Source organism: Musca autumnalis, unplaced genomic scaffold (assembly GCF_047663935.1).
Source record: "Musca autumnalis isolate F117 unplaced genomic scaffold, ASM4766393v1 scaffold_5, whole genome shotgun sequence".
Classification (NCBI taxonomy): Eukaryota; Metazoa; Arthropoda; class Insecta; order Diptera; family Muscidae; genus Musca; species Musca autumnalis.
Genome location: NW_027412088.1, coordinates 89,875,894 through 89,903,376, shown reverse-complemented (window position 1 = coordinate 89,903,376; position 27,483 = coordinate 89,875,894). Strand labels below are relative to the sequence as shown.

General features: G+C 36.9%; 1 protein-coding gene across 9 annotated transcripts in view; it reads right to left on the bottom strand.

Annotated features, from left to right (window-relative positions):
* Positions 1-27,483, bottom strand: part of brp (ELKS/RAB6-interacting/CAST family member bruchpilot) — a 414,951-nt gene that overhangs the window by 90,159 nt on the left and 297,309 nt on the right. For 2 of the 9 annotated variants that reach the window (XM_073956928.1, XM_073956929.1), the window contains one exon: positions 12,153-13,634. The exons of the other annotated variants lie outside the window; for them this stretch is intronic. In XM_073956928.1, coding sequence (XP_073813029.1) covers positions 12,153-13,634 — 1,482 coding nt within the window. The remainder of the gene's footprint in view (positions 1-12,152; positions 13,635-27,483) is intronic. 9 annotated transcript variants of the gene reach the window in all.

The window sequence follows — 27,483 nt, the reverse complement described above, 5'->3', positions numbered from 1 at the left end:
ATGAGCCTGAAACAAAACCGCATTCGACCGTGGTGGTCTTCTAAGATGAGCCAAATCCAACGAAAGTTGTTCATGGAAGAAACACTTCGAAGCAAATGGTCGTCTGTTTCTTCGACTAAACTGACCATGTGGCTACTATACTGCTTGAGGGACGTAGGAGGGTAATTTTGAGTGGTACGTTGCAATTTGTTTGCCTGAAGTCTCCTGAAAAATTCGAAAAACGAACAAGAGTTCACCATGACAATGTGAGCTCTCACACATCGATTCAAACCGGACAAAAGGTGGAATTGAGGGGACATCCGAAGTACAGCCCTGACTTGGAACCCAATAACTTTATTTGATTTCCGTACATCAAGAAAAAAGGCGTGATCAACGATTTTCGTCGTCACAAGATGCTGTCGAAGTGTTCAAAAATAATGTTTTGAAGGTGTCTCAATCGGAGTGGAAAAAGTGCTTCAACAATTGGTTTGAGCTCATGAAAAAATATAGAAATGATGCTGGAGACTACTTAAGAAAATTATGAAAATATTTTTGATGGTTTTCATTGTTAGGCCAGAAAGTTATCATGCAGCCCTCGTATGAATGCCGTGGTGCCATTTTGCCCCTTGCGAGACTTCTGAATATCATGTTCCTACGAAAATAGGTGGTACCAGCTCTGCCAGGATATATCATCGATATTCTCTTAAGGTCATTGACTTCTATATTCAGTGCCAGCCAAACTTTGGCTATAAATGCAATACTGAACTTGGCATACGAGTATTTTTGGCATGGAGATAAGCCTTTAAAATAAATACAAAAGTATGTCAGCATCGTAAGTAGGGTGTGACAGAAACTAAACTGCTCTCGGGAACATTCTTACGATTCTAGATCGACATTTACTCGATCTTATCCCGATGATGCAAAACTTTGAATTCCTAGAGATTTTAGGACATTTTTCAATGCTTTCGAACGCGTTTAGCAAGGCTGGCATAATGATCTGCACGGATGGTTGCCGCTGATTGAGGCCGCTTGCAATCATGACAGTTATTTCCTGTAAAGACTTTGTACAGATATGCGCTTCATTGACACAAAGTTGGTGGTTAGAAAGCTGATTCAAGGCTATAAAATATTTCCAATTAGTGCAATTTGGCTTATCTCGTTTTATAATTGAAATAATCCGTTGACTTCCATTGTCATATATGTTCCCACAACATCTCCGAAGGAAAAAGCAGACTTCTCTCAAATCGATGAGTGCCTACCTACCGACCTACTTTTTATTGCCGAGTCCGAACGGCGTGTCTTACGACACCGCTTGTAGAGAAGTTTTTCATTGCTGAAGTAGACAGTTGGCTTACAGCATTACACTGTGGGGATTTGCCACCGCCACAAATTTTGATTTTCTGGTTAGGTATTGAACCGCAGACCTTGAGAGAAGGCCAACATGCTTACCACAGCACCACGACGGCTCCCGATATGAGAGAAGCTCCATTATGAACTCTATTATGTGTTATATGAGTCATTCAGACCCGAAGGTGGCATGTGGTTATTTGACCTCCCTAAATATTAAATTAAAGAATTTATTAAAAATACATTTATAGAAACGCCGTAAACATGAATTTATGTCTGGAGTTCGTAGTGGAGTTCACAAAGAAACGTCAGAAAATGGAATGATGTTGATAACCTTCGTAGCCGGAAAAATAATGGAAGTTAGATTTAAGCATCTCGACATTCATAAGGTCACCTGGCTGTCAGCAGATCAACAAACAAGAAATTAAACTGATCACGTTGTGATAGGTGGAAGGCACTCATCGAGCGTGGTTGGTGTACGATCGTTCGGAGGAGCAACCATCAAGTTGGACATCAGTAAGCTGCAATTACAGCAGATATCCACATCATATTCCACTCAACTGGCCCAAATGCTTAATAAAAGCACTACTCGTTCCGATAACATATCAGCACCGTGCCAAAGTGTTGCCCGTTCCATGCAAACGGAAAATCCATACTTGGATTCCAGAGATCTTCACCAAGAAACCCATGATATGATTAGGACTGCAGTGCTGATACCGATGGGAAGAATATGCGGCATATAGGGTTACTCTACAATCGATAGCAACACGTAGCGCACGAGAGAGGTATCGGGAAAAAAGCAAAGAGGAGAAATGAATTTTTCGCAAAAACGGAAATGTGAAAAAATCCAAATGTACAGGAACCAGAATGAAGTCCGAATATTCTACCAAAGAGTGACTGGCACATTTTCCTGTAGACACGAACAAGGCAATCTGCTAACAGATGCAGATATTGTGCTCAGGATATGGAAAGAGCATTATTCCAAATTGTTGATATCCAATACAATAGAAGACGACGACGAAGATTCCATAGGTTCAATCCCAGAAGATGGCATTGAGTGTGCACTGTGCGGCAAAGATGAGGTAAAAACCGGATGAAGAATAATAGCGCCACAGGAGCCGATTGCTTAACAGCCAAGCTGTTCACGCGACACGCTAATAAGGTGTATGCATCAGCTAGCACCATCTGACAGAAAGAACGTGTATCTTACGATTGAAACCTTAGCATCAGGTGCCACATCCACAAGAAAGGAGATAAGACTGTGTGTTCCACCTTTAGAGGCATAAGTTTGCTCCATATTGCCGATAAGATATTGTCTGGGATATTATCTGATTGACTAAGCCTATAGTCAAAGCAAGAATTGGGTCATGTCTATGTAGCTTTAGAATCAAGAGATGCATGTCGATGCTTACCATCTTTTTGCCGATCCTTATACGTTCAAAGGTTTTTCAAGCTATGTCCGAATTTGGTATTTCCATAAGGCTCATTCGAATAGTTCGGCACCAACGTCCTTTTTGAAAAGCTTATTCGAGATGCGAAAATTAAAAGAAGTGGAAAACAAGTGAGAAAAGGCTATAGTCGGTCTTTTCACTCGAAAACATTTCTTTTAGGGAGATACGAAAGTTTTCTGGCTTTTATACCAAATGACTTAAGGCGAACTGGACCAAAATAATTAATATTTAATTTTATATTTGACTACTATCGACATCACCAACATTCAATAGGCTTCTATCTCTATGAGAAAATTTCGTGATGATCCGATCAAAATTCCGACCTGTAGTGTGATTGCAGAAAAAGTGGAAAAAAGGTATGCATTACCGATTATTGCGAAAATACTATTATTTGACCACCTACGCCAACCTACTTTGCATAGAAGGTCCCCAGCCAAAGGTGTGATATCCGTCATTATACCCTCAGCATTTATGCTAACGAGGGTTTATACACGGGTAAAATGTGCCTCATCGAAATAATGGTTTTAGACCCCAAGTATGTTTGGACGAAATGTGTTTCAGGCAATTTGGAGTCGATTGAGCAATGTCCATCCGTCTGTCTGTCTGGCTGGAGCGCACGATAACTCTCGAACGGATCAATCGATTCGATCCAAAATTTGGCTTTCCTAATATTTTGTCCAAACTTAGATTAAGTTCGAAGATGGGTTAAATAGATCCACTCCTTCCGGTACCTCCCCCACAAAAGTTCGAAAATGTTCGGAAAATTTGTACGTACGATAACTCTTGAAGGGAGTAACCGATTTGGTCCATACTTTGCAAATCGAGAAATGTCTACCAGACTTAGATGAGTTTCCAATATGGACTCAATCGGTCCACTCCTTCGGGTACCTCCCACACAAAATTTCGGAAAAGTTCAGTGCTCTCGAATCGTTTTGATTCTTATTGTAACAACTTATATTCACGCTCCCCCATACGGCGGTACAAGTTTCATTAGGGACAAGTCCATACTTCCTGAGAAAGTAGCCTGAAAGTTGCAAAAAGCCCCTGTAACACCGTGTGTAGTGGTTGGAGCGCAAAATAACTCTCGAACGGTTTTGCCGATTCGGTCCAAAATGTGGCCTTCGTAATATTTTGTGCAAACTTAGTTTAAGTTCAAAGATAAGCCATATCGGTCCACTTATTCAGGTACCTCTCCCACAAAAGTTAAAAATGTTCGGAAAAATTGTGCGCACTATAACTTTTAATGGGAGTGACCGATTTTGTCCATACTATACACATCCTAATATATCTACCAGTTATAGATCAGGTTCGAATATGGACTATATTTGTCCACTCCTTCGGGTACCACCCACACAAAATTACGGATAAGTTAACTTTAGGATCTGCTCTCGAATCAGTTTGATTATTTTGAAGCAACTTGCATTCGCTGCCTCAATTACGATGGTAAAAGTTTCTTTAGGGGCAAGTCCATACTTCTTGAGAAAACAGCCCGAAAGGTGTAAAAACCCCTATGGCACCATATGTAGTGGCTTGAGAGCAAGATAAATCTCGAACTGATCAACCGATTTGGTCCAAGATTTGACCTTCGTCATATTTTGTCCCAGGTTCAGTTTTAGGTCGAAGATGGGCAATGCCGATCCAAAGGTTCCATTATTTGCCCCAACATTTAAAAAAATTCACTAATATGGTATGCACTATGTCTCTTGAACGGGTCAACCAATTTGGTCCTTACCTTGGATTTCCAAACAAATGGCCCATATCGGTCCTGGCCTTAGGATACCTCCCCCACAAAAGTTCAACATTTGTGTCCATGTGCTGTTTAGGGTCTGTTCGAAAATCCTTTGGAAATGCATACCGATGCTGTTTGATATGGTCATATTTACAGCGATATTATGTTTTCCGTGGACAAGTCCATGCTTCCTGGCATACTGGTCCAAAAGTTATACGATGACCCACTGAAATGACAAGTGGGCGCGACATATATCGAAAATATATGACTCCCAAAATAAGATCCACTTAGATAATGGACTATGTCGGTCCATTTCTTTAAGTACCTCCTTCTCAACAATTTTAAGTGGTTCAATTCACATGGGCTGAGGGCATATCTCTGTCGGCAAAGCCGACTGATACTTTTTTACTTGTTTTGAGAGAAAAATGCTTCGAAAAATCTACGGGCCAATATGCGTTGACGATGAATATCGACGTCGTAAGAAGCACGATTTGTATCGGCTATACAACGACATCAGTGTAATTAAAGGTATCGAGATACAAAATTTCGATGGTTAGGTCATTTCATAAGGATGGGCGATGATGAGTCCACTAAAAAGGCATATGAATACGCACCACATGGCGGTACATGCACAACTGGAAGGCTTCGCTGTAGTAAACAAGTTGAAGACGAAATCGGAAACACGATATTCTAAATTTGAAACGAAAAGCAGCAATTAGAGAACAGTGGAAATCTTTTCTTAGGTCCGCCTAAGAACATATGTTCTGGAGAGGGCCACCTAAGTATGTTATTTGGCCATATTTAAGGGCACTTCACGGGCATTTTAGGTTATTTATAGGATTACATGTTAAAATAATAATTGCTCCACAAACATCCCGCATGGGACAGGGGTGAATTCTCTCATATAAATGAGTGCACCCCGATTCATATTAGCTCAATGATATGGGACCTACAGTTTATCGCCGAGTCCGAACGGCGTGTCTTACAACAGCACTTGTACATGACAGAAATACTCAGAAAATGTCGCCAACATTACTGAGCGGTATTTTGCCACTGTTGAAAATTTGATTTTGCCTGGTCTGGGAATCGAATATCACTGCACTACGGCGGTATCATTTTGATACATGTATTCTGTAGAATTGACGTTTCTGTATGTTTTTTGGTCAGGTTTATGCCGATTCAGTAAGTAGTTATTTTGTATGAACTAAGAAATGGAAATGCTTAGACGCACCTAGACCCATTGCTCTTTTAGGGCATTGTTTATTTGATATATTTTATTCGTGAACTTCACAACCTAAAAAACGACGACTCCTTGTCTCGCAAGGTTTGCGCTGCTGCGGTTTAACTTCAACCGATTAACATCCCTGCGTTCTCTAATACAATTTTATATTTTTTAATTTAAATAATTATTAAAACAAACAAAACTATTTCAAAATACAACACTGTTTCCCTTTTCCCAAAGGCATGGTGGCAATTCTACTAATTGTCTCTTTCAATACGAATGCGAATGCGACAACTTGATTTTCATGGTTACGGATGCGGCAGCTAACAACGCTTAAATGCATTTGTAAGTAACGTTTAGGCTATTGTTACGACTTAAAAAAACAGATTCGCTGTTATAGAATATAGGCTGATTGGCTGGCGTGGCTGGTTGTTCTAATTTTTTTTTAGATTCTCATTAAAAAGTATTGGCAAGAAATAAAGTATTTGTTGTTCTTGTTGTTGTTGTTATTATTTTAGGCACTAATTGGAATATTTGCAAACATATTTCAAATATTATGACGAGTTTGTTTTTGTTACTTCTTCTTTTTATGTTCTTCTTCTTAAATAGCAGTTTATTGTAAAATAATATGCAAATATTTTGTTGTTGTTTTTGTTTAATATGGCGACGAAAGTGGCTTATTGTTTCTTTTTATTTTTGTTTATTAATAATTAATTATTTAAATATTTTTAGTTTTGTATAAATTTCCCTAACAAAAATGTACTTTTCTTTTGTTTAAGTTTTCCTTTTTGGTTTGGCATATTTTTCATGGTGTTTTTTTTTTCATGGCATTAAAGTCATCATTAAAGAAATGCTTAGATTTCGTTTTCTTAGTTTAGCTTCTCACTTTTCTGTTGGTTGGTTTATTAAGGAGTGGGGGTAGATAAATATCAGTTTGTTGGGGGGGGGGAAGGGTGAAGTGTAGAGTAGTAGCTTATATCAGGAATCCTTGGTATGGCTTTTCGTTTTTTTGTTTTTGGTTTAAATGCATTTCAATGATTGAGGAAAAGAACACACACATACAGAGTTATTAGTCATGTTGTTGAATAAAAGAGAAAGTAAAAAATATGTATTTGTAAAAAAAAAAAATTAAAATTAAATAAATATGTATAGGTATATATGTATAAATAAATATAATTAGCATTAATTATTAACTATATTCAATTATCTACAACAAATCAATTCTTTGTTAGAAATTCCTTTGGTATTTATGTGAGTATCTGTTACTCGTTTGTTTGTTTTTTTTTGTTAGACGTCGCTTTAAGTAGGAATATTTATGAAGAAGCTTTTGCGGTGTAAAGAGACATTTTATACTCTCTTAAATTGTTCATAAATTAAATAAGAGAATATGCTTGCTCTCTTTTGTGACTAAGGGATTCAACTAGAGAAAGAGATGATTGGGTATCGGAGTAATTATTAATCTGACTCGAAAATATTCTGATTCCATCGGAACACGCTGGGGCACTCCAATTAAAAATGAATGTGTAGCCTAATAAGGAAATTGAGTACGTCATCATTCTGAAGTAAGCGGTTTTTTATAGATAGATGATGGCTTTGAGAACTTTTATAGAATGAAGGCCTCCTAGGTGTATAAACAGAATACCACTTTAGGCCTTTTATAGGCAGACGACCGCGCAGTTCTAGCTACAGAAGACTCCAAAGCAATCTTCTACCTATAGAATACTTTAAAAGACTACTACAACAAAATACAAAAGATGTATTCTACCTACAGAAAATACTCAGTTAGGTATTTATATTTATAGAAAACAGGTCATCTACTTATAGAATACCCTCAATAAGGCTTTATCCTCGTAGAAGAAAGGTGTTCTACTGATAGAATATTGTATATGAGGTCTTCTACTTCCAAAAGACCCCCAGTGAGTAATTCTACATAGAGAAGAATGTCGATGAGGCCTTATACTTACAAAATATTCACATTCAGGACTTTTACTTATAGAGGACCCTTTTACTTATAGAGGATCATCCACTTAAAGGTGATCTGCAATGATGGGGTCTTCTACTTATGGAAAACCCCCAATGAGGCCTTCTTCTTATAGAAGACACTGAATTAGGTTTCATACATATAGAGGACACTCCATTAGGCCTCCTACTTATAGAAGACCCTCGATAAGGTCTTCTATTTACAAAAGACTCACAACGAGTCTTCTACCTATAGAAAATTCTGGTTAATGCCTTCTTTTAACAGAAGACCCTCAAAGAGGTATCATTCTTATAAAAGACCTCAAATGAGGTCTTCTACTTATTAAAGATCCTCAATGAGGGCTTTTACTTATAGAAGACCTTCGATTAGGGCTACGTTTTATTTAAAGAATCCTCAATGAGGTCAATGACCCTCGATGAGATCGTCTACTTATAGAAGACCCTCGATTTTATCTTCTATTTATAAAAGACCCTCATTAAGGACTTCAGGGCACAGAAGACTCTACATTAGGTCTTCTACATATACAAGACTCTCGATGAGGTCTTCTACTTATAGAAGACCTTCGATTAATGCGGTCTTCTACTTATTGAAGACCATCAATGAGGTCCTCTAGTTATAGAAGATCCTCGATCGATTCTTCTACCTGAAGAAGACAGTTGATGAGGCCTTTTTCTTCTAAAACACCCTCCATGAGGTCTACTTATTGAAGACCCTCCATGACGTCCCTCATTAAGGACTTCAGGGCATAGAATACTCTACATCAGGACTTCTTCATATACAAAACTCTCGATAAGGTCTTCCACCTATAGAATACCCTTGATGAGGTCTTCTACTTGTAGAAAACTCTCCATGATGTTCTCTATTTGTAGAAGACCCTCTTGGGGTCTTATACTTATAGAAAACCCTCTTTGAGGTCTTCTACTTATAGAAACCCCTCGATGAATGAGGCCTTCTACTTATAGAAGACACTCTATGGGTGTTCTACCCATAGAAGACCCTCGATGAGGTCTTCTACTTATAGAAGACCAGTGATTGGTCCTTCTACCTGTAGAAGACGGTCGATGAGGCCTTTTTCTTCTAAAAGACCCTCTAGTTATAGTAGACCCTCGATGATATCTTCTACTTATAATGATGCTATCTTCTACTCTACATCAGGTCTTCTTCATATACAAGACTCTCGATGATGTCTTCTACTTATATAAGACCTTCGATTAATGAGGTCTTCTACTTATTGAAGACCCTCCATGAGGTCTTCTACTTACAGAAAATTCACCATGAGGTCTTTTAGTTATTGAAGACCCTCCATGAGGTCTTCTACTTACAGAAAATCCTCCATGAGGTCTTTTAGTTATTGAAGACCATCCATTAGGCCTTTTACTTATTGGAGACCCTCCATAAGCTCTTCTACTTGTAGAAGACCCTCCATGGGATCTTGTACTTATAGAAGACTCTTCATGGGAAGACCCTCGATAAGATCTTCAACCTATAGGATACCCGTGATGAGGTCTTTTACTTTCAGAAGACCCTCCATGAGGTCTTCTATTTCTAAAAGACCTTCCATGGGGTCTTATACTCATAGAAGACCCTATATGAGGTCCTCTACTTATTGAAGACCCTCCATGAGGTCTTCTACTTACTCCTCCATGGGATCTTGTACTTATAAAAGACCCTTCATGGGAAGATCCTCGATAAGGTCTTCCACCTATAGAATACCCTCGATGAGGTCTTCTACTTGTAGAAGACTCTCCATGAGGTCCTCTATTTGTAGAAGCCCTTCCATGGGGTCTTATACTTATAGAAAACCCTCTATGAGGTCTTCTACTTATACTAACACCTCGATGAATGAGGCCTTCTACTTATAGAAGACACTTTATGGGGTCTTTTACCCATAGAAGACCCTTGATGAGGTCTTTTGCTTATAGAAGACCCTCGATGGGGTATTATACCTGTAGAAGAACATCGATGACCCTCGGTGGGGTCTTCTGCCTATAGAAGAACCTTCATGGGGTCTTATACCTGTAGTAGACCCTCTATGAGGTCTTCTACTTATAGAAAACCCTCGATGAATGAGCTCTTCTATCTATAGAAGACCCTCGATTGGGTCTTCTACCCATAGAAGACCTTCCATAGGGTCGTGTAGAAGACCTTCCATGGGGGCCTATACTTATAGAAGATCATCGATGGGGTCTTATACCTGTAGAAGACCCTCTATGAAGACCTTCCATAGGGTCGTGTAGAAGACCCTCCATGGGGTCCTATACTTATAGAAGACCCGCGACGGGGTCTTCTACCTACAGAAGACCCTCGATGGGGTCTCCTACTTATAAAAGACTCTCCATGAGGTCTTCTACTTGTAGGAGACCCTCCATGTGGTCTTATACTTATAGAAAACCCCCTATGAGGACTTGTACTTAAAGAAAACCTTCGAGGAATGAGGTCTACTACTTGTAGGACCCTCCATAGGGTCTTCTACCTACCCTCACTTAGGTTTTGTTGTGAAGACCTACTTATAAAAGACCATCAATAAGGACTTCAGGGCATAGAAGACTCTACATCAGATCTGCTAAATATAGAAGACTCTCGACGAGGACTTCTACTTATAGAAAACCTTCGACTAATGAGGTCTTATAGAGGTTTTCTACTTACTGAAGACATTCCATTAGGTCTTATAGTTATTGAAGACCTTCCATTAAGCCTTATACTTATTGAAGAACCTCAATGAAGTCTTCTACTTATTGAGACCCTCCATAAGGCCTTCTACTTGTAGAAGACCCTCCATGGGATCTTGTACTTTTAGATGTCTTCTACTTATAGAAACTGGTTGGATGAGGTCTTCTACCCTTAGAAGACTTTCGATGAGGTCTTCTACTTATAGAATACCCTCGATGGGGTATTATACCTGTAGAAGACCCTGACTGTGGTCGTTTACTTATAGAAAAACCCTCGATGAATGAGGTCTTCTACTTGTAGAAGACACTTAATGAGGTTTTTTACATATAGAGGACCTCTAATGATGTCTTCTACTTATAGGAACCTCTCGATGAATTAGGTCTTCTACCTATAGGAGACCTTCCATGAGGTCTTCGACTTATAGAAGACCCTCCATGAGGTCTTCTACTTATACAAGTCCCTCGATATGGTCCTATATCTATAGAAGACCCAGGATGTGGTCTCTTTCTATAAGTAAACCCTCGATGAATGAGGTCTTCTACTTATAGAAGACCTTCGAGGGGGTCTTCTACTTACCCTCACTTAGGTTTTCCTATGAAGACCCTTGCACGAGGTCTTTTACTTGTTGAAAAACCTCAGGATTAAAAAAAATAGGAGCGTTTAACCTTTAGGAAGCCTTCTTTATTGTGGACACACCAACGAGATTTTCTGCATACGGAAAATCCATAAGGTAGAACCCATACAAGTTTCTCCTTAGCAACTTATCTCCAACCAGGTCGTCTACCTTTAGAGCACCTTAACGATGCCTTTTTCCTTTAAAACATCCCCAACGTGGTCTTCTACCTATACAACGCTCTTCTTCGTATAGGAATACCCTATGCAGTCTACTATCAGTAGAAATTGCCAAAGAGGTTTTCTACCTATAGAAGACTCCAACGAGCTTTGCTAGTTTGGAAGACTTCAATGAGGTCTTCTATAATTTGTAAACTCCAACAAGGACTGCTATTTTTAGAAGGCCTCAACGAGAACCCTAACGAGATCTGCCACCTTTAAAACACCTCAAAGACGTCTTCCATATTTTGGAGACCCTATGCAAGTCCTCAATAAGGTGCATTTCAATAGGGAATCCCCAAAGTTGTATATAAGACCTCCTCGAGTTCTTTTATCACACCAAAGACGTATTTTATCACTGAAGACTCTAAAGAGGTCTTCTGTACACAAAGTACATAGTTGTATCTTCTATTCCTTACAAAGGTCACTTACAGATACACGCTTCTGTTTTCGAAAGAAGGATGACCTTACCAAGATTAGTTATGGATGACAAACTATCCAATATTTGTTCTGTTGTTAATAGCGAGTTTTCTCCTTCCCATGGCTCTATAAAAGTACTTAAAATCTTTCATCTCTTCTCCTCTCTTTTGGACATACATATTTTAAGGAAATATGAGAGCAGACGACTCTCACGTTGGAACTATGGAATAAATGCTTCTTTCTTCTTCTTGAAAGGTTTCTCTCTTTTGCACTCTCTTGGTTTTTCTCATTTTTTTGGTATAGGTTGTTAACGGTATTTTGTTAAATATGGACAGTGTTTAAGCTATAATTATTTGTATTGCTCGATTCAATTTAAATTTAGCCTTGTTTTCAGTTTGCTTTTCAATATTTTAGCATATTTTCAGTTTTTTTTGTTCTCAAATTTTTTTATATTTTTTGCAATTTTTTTTCGTTCTCTTAAGAATCTAAAGATAGCGTATCTACGTCAAATTTAAAACTTACTTGGCGTTTATGCTCTTGTGGCAGTTTTGGATAATCTAAATCTAGTTTCGAATATGGTGACAGATGATGCTGATGATGTTGTGAATGATGTGGTGTTGTCGAATATGAATGATGTTGTGGGTGGTGGTGGTGGTGTTGGCCTAATGTGCTCGGATGGTGCAGATGTGTGTGTTGGTGCGTGGGTGGATACAACATGGCATCATGATAGGCCGCCGATCCGGTTAATCCTGTTGCTGCAGCGCCACCACCCATTGTACTGCGCACATCGTGCAATGCACTGCTGGTCAGTGTGGCCGGAAAGGGCGCCGTTGTACTGGCCAATGCCGCCAGGGGATGCGTTTGCAAATGATTCTGTTGTTGATGTATGTGAAATTGATGATCCGGATTTAATTGCTGCTGGACCGAAGCATGTATATGAGCTGCTGAGGGATGTGCACTGACTGGCAATTGATGTTGTTGATGGGCATAATGATGCGTACCGGCAAATTGCTGTTGGATATTTTGGGCCAACATTTGTTGATAGGCTGAGGATTGCTGTTGCTGGGCGACAGCAGCGGCGGCGGCTTGTTGCTGCTGCTGTTGATATAGCTGCGATATGGCGGGATTTGAAGCATGCAAGGAGGACATTAGATTACGTTGCTGCAGCAAACTTTGTATATTATAGGGCGACAAGTCGGAGGGGTTGGTATACAAGTTCTGACCCCCATACTGGCTACCGGCCGTTGTCATATAATTACTGCTACTCAAAGGATAGGATGGCCTGCTGCCGCCTAACGGATAATTTAGATAATTCAGATTCGATACGGAATAGGCGGGCCGTAGACGCGATGCACCGACCGCCGTTTGCATTTGCGAGGGCGCAGGCGGAGGTGGTGGCTGTGCCTGGCCATACTGTTGGAAGTACATATTCGGTTGCGACGAAAAACTCGCGGACATTTGCATTAGATTATCGTTAAGGTATGGCGGCGAGGTATCACCCGGATGCAAGGTAGGATAACTAGATACCACACGACCCGGATAATGCGACAGTGGCGTTACCGTTTGGGCGGCAGCTTGTTGGGCCTGCTGTAGGCGGGCCTGTTGTGTTAATATTTGTGATGACCTGGAAATTGACTTGTGGGCCTCGTTGAGCAAATTCAGTATATTCGAGGAGGAAGACTGGTGTATGGGTGCTGGTCCCAACGGCTGTTGATAGCCATAATAATCATTCATCATTGAGGCCGACGGCAGACCAGCAATGCTATAACGTCTCCGACGTATGGGTGAGGTTTGTCCATAAGTGCTGCCATAGGCGCCAATTCCAGCCGCCGCTGCAAGCGTCGGATCATATAGATAACCCGTTGACGTCGAAGGACCATACATGTCATAGCAAGGCAAGTTGGCGGCGGCACCCGCCAGACCGCTGCCGTAACCACCTGTGTAATATTGTCCTATAATATCTGGTAATGGTGGGCTGCCCGCAGGTGGATAATTACCGTACATCTGAAATGGTCGATTTGAAATTGGTTTTTGGTTTTGTGGGTGCTTGGTTTTTGAGGGGGAAGTATTTCTTTGTTTTTGCTTTTTCTTTTAGTTTTTAATTATTTGTTTTATTAGGAAACAAATTTAACTGAACTTTAGAGAGAGAGAGAGAAAAGAGAGTGAAAGTTGTTTTCTGGTAAATTCACATTTGGCTTTCATTATTGAACTCTCTTTGTAATTTGACGATTTTTCTTAATGTCTGAAAGGTTTTATTTTAATTCATTTATTTATTAATTTCGAAATACAAACAAAACACACACAGACAAAATAGAACACAAAAATATAAAAAAAATTAATTATTAATTTACATAGTGCTACAAATTAAAAAAAAAAAAAAAAAAAAAAAACAAAAAAACAACAAAAGAATTAGGTATATAAGTATTTGTAAAGTGGCCTAGTCTAGAATATCGAAACTACTGACGATTTGCAAGCAGATTATAAAAAAATCGAGGCAATGTATTGACCCAACTCGAAATGTAGTGAAATCAAGAAAAAAGAAAAGCAGAAAATTCGAACCCACACAACCACCTATAGCTGACATTTTTCGCTGTTGGTAGCAGCTCACAGCTCATTGGCTGTGGAGTGGCTTCTCTGTCATCGGAGTTTTTATTTCTTAAATCCAAGTTATTGATTAGTTTTTTTTTTCATTCAACCTGTATGACTGTCCACGACAAACGTTTTTTTTAATACAGCCTTCGAACGTTGAGAGTTTGGCTCTGAACGCTAACACGGCATGACAAAATTTTTTCATGCCTTTTTCAAGGACGTTGGTTCACATCCTAGCCAGGCTCAAGCTGATTTTTATTTATTTGAAAATTTGCCTATTAGGGAAAACATCATTTTATATTAATTCTTAATTAATTTCTCGTTAGAGTCGAGCTTAATGACCGATGATTTTTTTGTCACGGCGTGTTAGCGTTCAGAGCCAAACTCATAACTTCCGAAGGCTGGGCTAAAAACCCGTTTGTCGCGGAAATGAAAAAAATCATGAATAGAAAAAAACTCATCACAGTAAAAAAACAACTTGCATTTGAGAAATGCAAAGTTCGATGATAGAGATGCCACTCAACAGCCGATAAATCTGATGAGCTGCTACCAGCACCGAAACATGTCACATAATCGTGGTTGTGTGGGTTCAAATCATCGGCTTTATTTTTCACTGGCAAATAAGCATTGGTCATTGAGCTCGACTCTAACGAGAAATTATTGAAATAGAATAATATTTTAATTTTAATTAAATTCTCGTTATAGTCGATTTTTGAAATGAAAAGGGAAAAATATTTTCTTTATAATTATTTTGATACCCAAAGCCATTATGCTAACGAGGGTATATACACTTTAATAGATCAAAATTTTGTGCGCAAGATAACTTTCGAACGGATCAATTGATTTGATCCGAACTCTTCGACTCGTAATATTTTGTCCAAATTTAAATTTAAAAAATTTTCTCTAAAAACGTGCACACCATAACTGCCGAATGGAGAAACCGATTTGGTCCAAACTTTGCACATCATAATATTTCTATCAGACATACATCAGGTTCGAAGAGGGTCTATATCGGCTCACTTCTTCGGATAACTCCCACACAAAACTTTATTTATTGATGGGAATTAATAGAAAACCTTTCAATTTTAAGGAATTTGAATTATACTTTAAATCTGATAATTGTTGACTATTTGTATTTTCTCCTTATTTTCCTAAAATTAGTAAGTTTTATTACACTGTGTGCAATTTTTCGAGTCATGATTTATTAACCATATTCTGACACCACAGCGTGATAGAAAACCAAAAATAAGAAGATACGTGTCCCGGCGTTTTTCCCTATCACTTCAACTTTCGCTGTTATGGGCCCCCAAAGAGGGCTTGATGTCAAAAGGGATCATTTTGTCAGGCACATATCTTCTAAGCCGCTTAGAATTTGAGTTTACTCGTCGAAGAAAAGTTGTAGCTCTCATCTTAGAAAATGATAATTGTGAATACATAAAATCCATTCAATTTACATTCAAGGTCAAAATCGACAAGTTCAAATTTCACTTTTAATTTTTTCTCGGATTTTAGTTTACAGATATCACACCGATCAAAGTTAAAGTAAACAACCAACTAGACAAATTTACCTTAGATCTTAGTAAACAACTTTATAGAACATATGGACTCTGTAGCAAATCAAATGCGATTTTTATCCTCTTTTCTCGGATCCTGCTCCATAGATACTAATCCGCTCAATATTCAAGAAAATAATGGACCACAATAATGTATCAAAGATGTCACCAAACAACTTTCTGATCCGATTCTTAAATGTGAAAATAGCCAAAAACTTTTGAAAATATTCGATATACTTATACTTATTCCGATTCCGGTTCACAACTTCTAAAAAGTTGTTTATTGAAATCATAGGTACATTTTTGTAGTTGACTGTATCCTTAATTTTTGGGCGGTTCGGCATCTGCGGACCGGATGTTGTAAACATGGCTTAACTTTCGTTTGGAAGAAAATAGTGATCATGTGGTGTTTCCAGTTACCCATCGGTTTTGTGAAGCAAATTTTAAAATTGCTGGAGTAGGAAAAAAGTTTGAAAAAGTTTCGCCTTTTTTTTGAGTTGGGAAATGAGAATTCTTCAACGTGAACAAGTTTCTCTTCTTTGTTATAGATTTTTAAATTTATGTTGGTCATTGGACTTTTTTGGTAAGATTTTGATTTTAATAAGAGAATTTTATTTCATTTTTGCTGGACGTTTCGTTGGCTTTTTTCCAACTTTATCAAGAGCGAAATACTGGTAACAAAAAATGAAAATTGAAAATTTTTAGTGGATGATCTGTTGCCAATTATTGCGCTTTAGTTTAACTTACTTTACATATTTCTTAACATTTATTTATACCTTATAATATTAAAAACTGGACTTCACAACATACATTTAATACAATAAAAACAGTTTCAGCTGTTGGCGTTTGCTGGGTTTACCGCCTTCTTTAAAAAGTGGTTTGCAGTGTCCATTGGACTGATGAAAAAGTGGCTAATCCCTTCAAAGTAAAGAAATTCGGGCAGTTCCGTTCTATGGTGGATATATAACAAAGTCGACCTTTATTAACAACTGTCTATAGGAATGTTTCATAAACCTATCAAAGACTCAGCATCAAATTTCAGTTATTTTCGGTTGGGTAATGTGGTTAAAACCTTCAAAGTAGCGAAAATCGGGCGGTACCGTCATATGGGGGCTATATAAAAACGTGGACCTATATTACCAATATTGTGTATGCAACCTTGGGGAATACTAATTATCAAATATTATATAATTCGGTTTGATTATGTGGCTAGAACAGAACATTAGAAATTCCGAAAATCGGGCGGTACCGTTCTATGGGGGGCTATAAGAAAACATGGACCTAACTTCTCAGTTGTTTGTCCTCGAGATTATTAGCCAACAATAAGTACTTGTACAAAACATCACCGACAACAAGTTCTCTTAATTTTGGCCAAGGCTAATATGAACTCGATGTAGTGTGACGGCACAATTTTGTTCGGGGTCAAGTCCATACTTACTCTAAAAAAACTAAACTAGCGCAAATTTAAATAGTATTCACACGGATGCAGTTGCCAAGGCCTTAAGCAATTATAGTATGAATAAAGTGCTCAAAATACATCCCCCATCTATTGCAGCTGTGGAGCGTCAGCTGCCACGACAAACTAGAGTAGTTTTGGCTCAACTACGCTCGGGATATTGCAGTCGCCTACATTCTTATTGGGCGGAAATTGACCGTGCAAGACATCTGCCCAGTATGTGGAACAAGCCCGCACGACACAAAACACCTTTTCAACTGCCCAGCCAAACCTACTCATCTAACTCCAGTGGATCTGTGGTTACATCCCATCGAAGCAGCCACTTTCCTGGAACTGGAGATAGACCCAGAGCCAAATTGTTGCAACAACAACTACCATAATGGGCTTATACAGTGCTTACAAACCCACTTCCTAACTCATTATTTTAATAAGCACATATCCCACAAAGTATAATAAATACTCCCTACTCAGTAATGAATAAAATAAGTAAAAATTTTAATGGAATAACTAATTATTTTTCATCCTACTTGTAGCTGTAGTTCGTTGCATTATTGTAGTTTGTTTACATTATTTCATAATGGGTTATTCGGCTCGTGTGGCTCTCAAATATTTGCTGAGTTTGAATTGCAGATGCATCGTACTGTGGGAAAGACTATGCTCAATTATATAATTGAGGAATATCAATGCAACTTTAGGCATTAGAAAGTCCCATTACGTTTTGACAATAAAACTGCTTTCGACAATCCTTAAAAGGTTTTGCATTATATCATTAACTGATACGCGGTCTTCAGGATGTAAAATATGAAAGCATCCCACGAAAGTTCAAAAAATTACAAAATAATCCGTTTTTTAAGCCTGCAGAAGTTACCTTATTTACATTGCTACATCAAGGACTCATCGCGTTTATTTATGTATCGGTTTTTTATCGAGGCTTAGTCTCACACTCACAACCCTATGGCCTGTTTCACCGTTACGTATTACTTTACCATGGTTATTCGACTAATATGTTTCCCAATGTTAAATTATCATAATTGCAAATTGTTCTAAGTTTAAAGTGTTTACAATGCTTGTCCAATAAAAAATAGAAAAAAAAATAAAACCTGTAAATTATTTCAGCAGTCCGACACTATGGATATTTTTGCCACAAAAATAATAATAATAACAAAGGAGAAATTGAAACGCAAAATTTTGAATTGAAAGTGTTATAAAAGTATATACATATATGTATATGTATAGGTAAGTCTTAACGACTATTTAATACTGGTCGCTAACAAATCGAACGAATTCGTTAATTACCGAAAGAAATAAAAATTGATATTTATCGATAAATGCCCATAAATCTGTTGTTAACTCGTTAATAAACACACATTAAGATTTCTTTAATAGCTTTTAAGAAGTAATTTCAGATTTACTATTCGATATTGAATTTTTTATTAGGAAAAATTTATTATCACCACACACACAATATATGTTTCTATAGAAACTCCAGAAATAACCACATTTTAAAAAGATTAAACATTAATTACGTTAATTATATTATTTAATCTAATAAAGACGAAAACAATATTAAAGAGGAATAAACTTGAAATTAACTTATGATATCAAAAATTACATTTCTGTGAAGATCTAAAAACTATCTAGACAACAACTAAATTCGTTTAAAACCTGATTTTTTGAATGGGAATTTAGAATTCTTTCAATGTCAACTACGGTTTCGACTGGGCCACTTTACAAGTATGAATTGCTAACAAAAGAAAGTAAGATTTTTGTATTGTTTTAAATATTGAAAACAATTACTTGTAGATTACAACAACAGAAATAAATGAGTTACAAAGAAAATGAACAGAAATGCAAAGAAGAAAAAAATTACAAAAGAGTCCCAACATAAATCTATTATATAATAAATTGGAGGATTAACAGGGAGGTAGAGGAGAACTAAATATATAAGATGATTTTTTGGTAGTTTGGTTGTAGTTTTTGCAATGTCTTACTTTTTCGATTAATTAATATAACTGAAATCACATTAAATTTTTAAGTTTTCAAAATTTCAGAATAGATTATCACCAAATATAGATTTTTAACCAAACACTTACATACTATTGGCCCCATTAGAAATACAATTCCGTTTATTTAATAATGATTCGTTACAGCGGTTCGTTCATTTTATAAAAAAATTTCACATGTTTTTCGTTTGAAATTGTTAAAGTTTTGTTGTTTTTCTTAGTCACATACAGTTTATAGTTTTTTGAGAATTTTACTCTTCACTTTGTCAATGAAGAATTTTTTGATGTTTGTTTTCTGCTCCCTAGATAATTATTTATATATTTATTTATGTACAAAATATTTGTGTTTTTTTAATGTAAAAACTTTTAACATTTTTAAAATAATTTAGGCAAGCTTTTTTCTTAATAAAAATAATTTGAAATAAATAAAAAATCGTAATGTCTTCAGCTGTTTATTTGGTTTGGCATGTTCGGGTATGTGTGTGTTTGTGTGAGAGAGTGAATGAAGTTATGAATCTCAACTAGCAAATATTTGAAAGAAAAATTAATAAGTTTTGTAATTGTATTCAAGAGATGTATTGAAAGGTTATGAAAGTCCAGCTGAATGATATTCGTCACGGGGTTTGTTTTTGTTTTCTTAAATATTGTCGTCATAGAATCACAAAATTGACCATTGGCCGTCTGCAATTAATTGATTAGACTTCTCATGACTTCTTATTTGTCGTATTGTTTAATAAAAAATGTTATTCGCTTTTTCCTCTTCATAAGATGAAATCAAAACAGAAATCTCAGTTTTTTCATTAATATTTTTTTTGTATATTAATTTTTGTTTTATTTAAATAACTTTTTAGGTTGATCGAAAATTAATTTTTGTATTCAGTATGTTCACTTAGTTATTTAGCGAGAAAAAAACATTAACTCAACTTGTAAAAAAACAAACAATTTAAAGTAAAACGTGCACATAATAAATATATTTATATAACAAAAATTAAAAAAATATATAATTACAAACAACAAAACATGTTAAGAAGTTGTTGTAGTCTTGAAAACATAATTCTGCAAAAATCTGTGAAACAGTGAACACAACACACAAAATATTGTCTTTGTTTTTTTTGGTATGAATAAATACAGAGATTTAATGAAGTTTGAATTAGAGAAAGAAGGCAGAGACAGACAGAGAACGTAAATTGTACAAAACCTATTTTAAGACGTAAACATTTACATATGTATTTATGTACATGGAATAAATATTAAAATAAATGTTTATTGAATATGTTTGAAATTGGTAAATTTAAAGTATAATTTAATTTAATTGTTAAGTTTATTTTTTTTTAACGAAACTTAAGAGATTCTCCATTTGGCTGTATATGTACAGATGATTTTTGTATTGGTTATGCTCAATGTGACACATTTCATTTATTCTCAATGTCATGCACAATGGGGCTGACATTTTGTGAGTAGACTTGAAAATTTAACCTAATATTGATGAATGATAACACTGTGCAACGCAAACAACTTCTGGTGCGTATTTTCTGAAGGTACATATGGAGACTACAAAAATTCTCGTTGGGTTATTTGTTGTCAGATTGAGTTTGGATTTGACAGCCTCTTCTAAACCGGATTAAAACGTCGATGATGAGAGTTCATCGAAGTAACCTTTAGCAAAAATCGTCCAAATTATTGGCTTAGCAATTTTCTGGAATATTCTGAAGCCTTAAAATGCTTATTTTGTGTAGTTTCAGCAGTATTTTGTACCATACCTTCTACAACATGTATGTATATCAAACCCTGTTAACATGAACAGTTTATACTCGTATTTTCACACTGATGATATATTTATCAATTTGGTGATATTATATACTAACATGTTAATATCTTCTAATAATATTTTACCCTTTTAATTCTTCTTGAAATGGCAAAATTATGCCAAGTTTATATAAACAAATATTTCGAACCAAAATCTCCAACCAGATGCCTTTTGTGGGCATTTCGAGTATATACCCATCTGCTAAACAGTTTACTGATATTACCAAGAATCTGTGGACAGATGTAACCTTGGTTCAATGTTTCGGCATGAAGTTGAGGGTTTAGAGGTTGTCGTTTTTTATTTATTGAAACTTGAACTTCCTGAATGTAATTAAGACCACAAAGTCCAAAAAAGGACCCAAATATTCTACTCGAACATTTCAAAACCTTGGGAAATAAGAGCAACATTTTTAACAGAATGCAAAGTAATGTAAGTAAGGTATCTTCTGCTCTAAAAGTAGGGTGAAAAATAATGGGATATGTCTTTATAATTTTACAAGCCACATTTTTTTCTCATTACTAAGTAATGAGTAACGGTGGTACAGAATTGGGAGTTCAACCTAATTATGGTCTAAAACCAATTTGTTCGATGAGGAACATTGTTGACCGTATCATGATGTAAACACACTATTAGCCGCAATTTTAGGGCAAAATTAGCAATGTGTTATACAAAAATAAATGGGAATAACCCATTAAAAAATCATGTAAAAAAATAATGGTACCCAATAACGAAGACGACGAAGATATTGCACATTAAATCCCAGAACATGGTATTGAATGTATACCGCCCAGCCAAGGTAAGGAAAAGAGAGCAATAAGAACAATAAGGACGCAGGAACCGATGCTTACCAGGATAAGGTGTACGTATCATCTGGTACGAGGAACGCGTACCATACAGCATATAAAATTAAATCTAGGACATTGAGTAAACGACTAAAGCCTATGGTCAGTGCGGGTTAAAACCTGACAAATCTACCATATCTTCCTCGCGGCAAATCGTGGACAAGTCCCAAGAGATACAGATCGACACTTAGCATGATTTTGTCGATTATAGGACAGCTTTCCGCAGCCCTTTACTGTCAAAGGTATTCCAAAGTATTCCATTTGGTATTATACCAAAGCTCAGTCGGATTTGTAAGATAAGATTGACTGATACCCGATCCTCAGTTAAAATAGGAAAGAACTTCTCAGAACAGTTGAGTACCATAAAGCAATTAATGAAGCAACTCATGCCTTTATAAAGGTCGAAGAAGAATCTTCTTTATTGGGTCTGACACTAAACGAAAATCGCCACGCTCGGTTTCGTCTTGGTAAACTTTGGTAACATTGGTAAACTTAAGTTCGTTGACCGAACAATTCAAGGCCACACAGCCATGGTACAACATACAGCAAACAAGCAACAACGGCAATGGTGATCTTTACCAATAAGGAGCAAGGACTTTTTCCTATAACAGGTGTGGAGGAATTTGAAAGAGGATTAGTCTGCAAAACATGTGAATTGGAAGCAACAGGTATTAAGTGCGCGAATTAAGCCCGAATATAAGTGGTGTTTAATCCTATATAGAGCTACCCCTTTAAACAAGGCAGACCTAAGAGTTAAAGGAAGCAAGCAACCGCTGGACCGTCGCGCGTAGCCTAAGTTGTGTCAGTAAACAAATTGATTTAAGACTCTGGCGACTGTCGCGGTAAGCTGTAAGTTGTTCCCGTAACCGTGTTTCCACAGTCTCGGTCATATTTTGCAATAACTTTGTGACAGGCTCTGGCCCAGCGAGCTATCCCTGCAATGGGAAGGAATTTGTATCTTTATATGGATCCGACGCGCAATGCGTCCACAAAGCTCGGCCCAACTGTGGAAGTTGGTAGCCATAATTTTGAGTTAGTTAAAGACTTCGACTACCTCGGCACCTTCATAAACGCAACAAGTAAAATTAGTTGTAAAACAAAGAAGAAGGGCGTTAAGTTCCGTGTCGAACTTGTTATACCCTCCAACAATTAGTAGCTAATATACTCTTCATCTACATACGTTAAGTTTAATTTCTTGGAGGAGAATAATATTTTAACCGATGATAATCACTTTATAGTTTAGGTTGAAAGTTTTGTACCACCAACGAAGACTAAACACAAAATTTCAGCCATTTCGTTGGGTTATTGAGACCACAACCTTCAAAACACCGAAAGTTGGTGGTACCATTCTATGGGGCCTATATAAAGACGTGAACCTGCACAGACAAGTTTCACTTAGAAAGTTGTATTCCCCAAATTTCAGCCATTTCGGGGGGATATTGAGGCTAAACCCTTGAAAATACCTAAAATCTGGAGGTATCATTCTATACCAAATTGAGGCCACAACCGTCAAAATACCGAAAATCGAAAGGTACCGTTCTATGGAGACTATATAAAGATGTGGACCTATTCCGACAAATTTCAGGTGGAAAGTTGTACACCCCCAACGAGGACTAAATACCGAATTTCACCCATTTCGGGGGGATATTGAGGCCACAACTTTAAAATATCCAAAATCCGGAGCTACCGTTCTATGAGGGCTATCTGAAAACGTGGACTTATACCCACAAATCTCAGTTGGAAAATTTTATACCCCCACGCAAAACTAAATACCAAATCTCAGTCATTTCGGCGGGATATTGATCAGAATACCGAAAATTGGGAGGTACCGTTATGGAGGCTATATGAAGACGTGGACCGATTCCAACAAATTTCGGGTGCAAAATTGTTTATACTCAACAAAGACAAAGTACAACATTTCAGCCATTTCGGTGGGATTTTGAGGCCACAACCTTGAAAATACCGAAAATCGGAAGGTACCGTTCTATGGGAGCTATCAGAAGAAGTGGACCTATACCGACGAATTTCTGGTGGAATGTTGTATACCTCTAATACCAAATTTCAGGATATTGAGGCCACAGCCATAAAATCAAGAGGTACCACTTTATGGGGGCTATCTGAAGACGTGGACTCATACCTACAAAATTCAGGTGGGTAGGTTTATTCCTCCAACGAAGACTAAATACGAAATTTTATACATACATTTCGGTCGGATATTGAGGTCACAACCTCAAAATACGGAAAATCTGAAGGTACCGTTCTGTGGGGACTGTATAAAGACGTGGACCTATTCCGACAAATTTCAGGTGGAAAGTTGTTCATTCCCAACAAAGACTAAATACGAAATTTCAGCCATTTAAGTGTTATAATGAGGCTAAAACATTCAAAATACAGAAAATCGGCAGTTACCGTTATAGTTAGTTACCGTATGGAGGCTATATCAAAACGTTTACCGATATAGCCTATTTTTAATACCAAAAATTTCCTAGAAGTAATAGAAAATTAAATAAAAATTAATTATAAAGCTCAGTCTTAAAAATTGCGACCTGTGTCTTGATTTAAACAGGCAGAGGCTCTGGCTATTTCGACTTAAGCTAGGGAAAATATTTGCTCTAGCGACTGGCAGTGTGCGCTTACTGAGAGCAAATGAGCGTAAATAATGCATTGAAATTTATGCTCAATTGCTCTCAGTAAACATACACTCCCTGTCGCTGGAGCAAATATTTGCCTAGTGTGACCCTAGCTTTAGAATTGATCAAAATGAATGAAAAATGAATGTTGATCAAAAATATATACATTAGGGTGGTTTTAAAAAATCGATGTCGGATTTTTTATGCGGCTCCCCCTAAAATGTTTAGTTTTGTTAGATTTTAAGATTGCCAAAGTTTGGGCACCATCGGAATATGTTAGCCACTGGGGTCACAAATTTACATAGTAATTTGTATGGGGCCAAAGGTGAATTTTCACAAAATTGCTCCTAAGGCCACAATTGTTCGAAGATTAGCCATATCGGTCCACTCCTTCAGGTACCTCCCCCAAAAAGCTCAAAAATGTTCGTAAAAATTGTGCGCACGATAACTCTTGAAGGGAGTAACCGATGTGGTCCATCTTTACAAATCCTAGTATATCTACCAGATATAGATTCGAATATGGACTATATTTGTCCTCTCCTTCGAGAACCTGCCACACAAAATTTCGGATAAGTTCCCTTTAAGAACTGCTCTCGAATCACTTTGATTTGTGTTGAAGCAACTTGGATTCGCTGCCTCAATTACGACGGTAAAAGTTTTTTTCAGGAGCAAATCGAAACTTCTTGGGAAAACAGCCCGAAAGGTGTAAAAACCCCTATGGCCCCATATGTAGTTGCTGGAGAGCACGATAACTCTAGAACTTCAACCAATTTGGTCCAAAATTTGGCCTTCGTAATATTTGGTCCAAACTTAGTTTCAGTTCGAACATGGGCAATACCCAAATATTTAAAAAATGTCACTAAAATGGTATGCACTATGTCTCTTGGGTCAACCAATTTGCTTCATTAATTAGTTCCAAACTTTGGATCTCCTAACATTTTTTCCAAATTTAGTTAAACTTCCAAAATGTCCCATATCGGTCCTCTCCTTAGGATACATCTCCCACAAAAGTTCGATATTTGTGTCCAAGTTGCAATTTAGGGTCTGTTCGAAAATCCTTTGGAAATTTCGGATAAGTTCACTTTAAGAACTGCTCTGGAATCACTTTGATTTGTGTTGAAGCAACTTGGATTCGCTGCCTCAATTACGACGGTAAAAGTTTTTTTCAGGAGCAAGTCGAAACTTCTTGAGAAAACAGCCCGAAAGGTGTAAAAAACCCCTATGGCCCCATATGTAGTGGCTGGAGAGCACGATAACTCTAGAACTTCAACCGATTTGGTCCAAAATTTGGCCTTCGTCATATTTGGTCCAAACTTAGTTTCAGTTCGAACATGGGCAATACCCCAATATTTAAAAAATGTCACTAAAATGGTATGCACTATGTCTCTTGGGTCAACCAATTTGCTTCATTAATTAGTTCCAAACTTTGGATTTCCTAACATTTTTTCCAAATTTAGTTAAACTTCCAAAATGTCCCATATCGGTCCTCTCCTTAGGATACATCTCCCACAAAAGTTCAATATTTGTGTCCAAGTTGCAATTTAGGGTCTGTTCGAAAATCCTTTGGAAATGCATACCGATGCTGTTCGATATGGTGCTGTTTACAGCGATATTATGTTTTCCATGCTTCCTGGCATACTGGTCCAAAAGTTATACGATGACCCACTGAAATGACTAGCGTGTGCGATATCTATCGAAAAGATATGACTCTAAAAATATAATCCACTTCAATAATGGACTATGTTGGTCCATTCTTTTAAGTACCTCCTCCGCAACACTTTTGAACTTTAATCCTAATCCACATTTTTGTCGGCAAGTTCAAATGTCCTATATCTCTGATACTTTTTTACTTGTTTTCTCTACATTTACCGTTATAAAAAAAAAAACGAAGTGACCCCATAGAAACCAAAGGTATTTTCATATTCTTCCAAGACAGGATTTTTACATCAGAACGCTTGAATAATTTTTTTGATCAACTTTTGTACCACAGTGTTATGGGAGATTCTGATTTTCCAAAATACCCGAAATATCTTCCGTTAATGAAACTATACAACAAGTCGCATCTTTATCGAAATCTAACAGGCTGGAAATATTTTTTTGCAATTTTGGAATAGAAGTGTTTTAAAGTGGTAGACATGTTATTTTAAAGATGCTATAGTCGAATAAGTGTAAAAGAGATTGTCAGTTGTGAAGTTGTGGTGTAATGCTCTAAGAAGGACGTAAAAATATATAAATTTTGGAATATATTTTCTTTTGACGTTAAGTCATATAATGAAATCAAACAAACAAACTAGCTCTATTGTAAATGGTAAATGCGAATGAAATCAAGCCTTTCTCCCTAAATGGAAATGAAATGTGAAGTTTGAGACATACAAATTTAACAATACATACAACAGATTTGAGATTGGCTCCTTTACGTGAAGTTTTAAGTGAAGATTTTGATTCAATTTTCTCCTTTGCCACCTCCAAAATACCAGATTCCTGGAATATCATAATATAAAGTTTATATCAATAATTCAAAACAAAAACAAATCTAATTGGAACAAGATCTTCTTTATATAAAATTCAACAATAAGAGGGAACGTGTGTTTTGTTTTTGAAGAGACTAAATTTAAATTGAACTTGGGTTTCTAGCGATGAACGAAATCGAGAAATTTTCTCTTATGTTTCCATACTTTTTTCAATTTCCTTTTGAGGTGTTTCTGTTTCCTTAAACACAAAAATCATGTTTCGGTTACTAATTCGCAGGTTTTCAATCTCCTGTTGAGTACTAGGTCCTAAAAATGTTTCCAAAATAACTCACTCACATCCCAGTGTGCACAATAATGAGTAATAAAACGAACAATTACAACAAAAGTGAGAACTTTTCAAATGTTACAAATCATGGTTGCTGCGGTGGATGGATGTATGTGTGTTTGTGTGTTCTTTATGCAATAAATGATTATTGTGATGATGATTATGATGTTCATAATT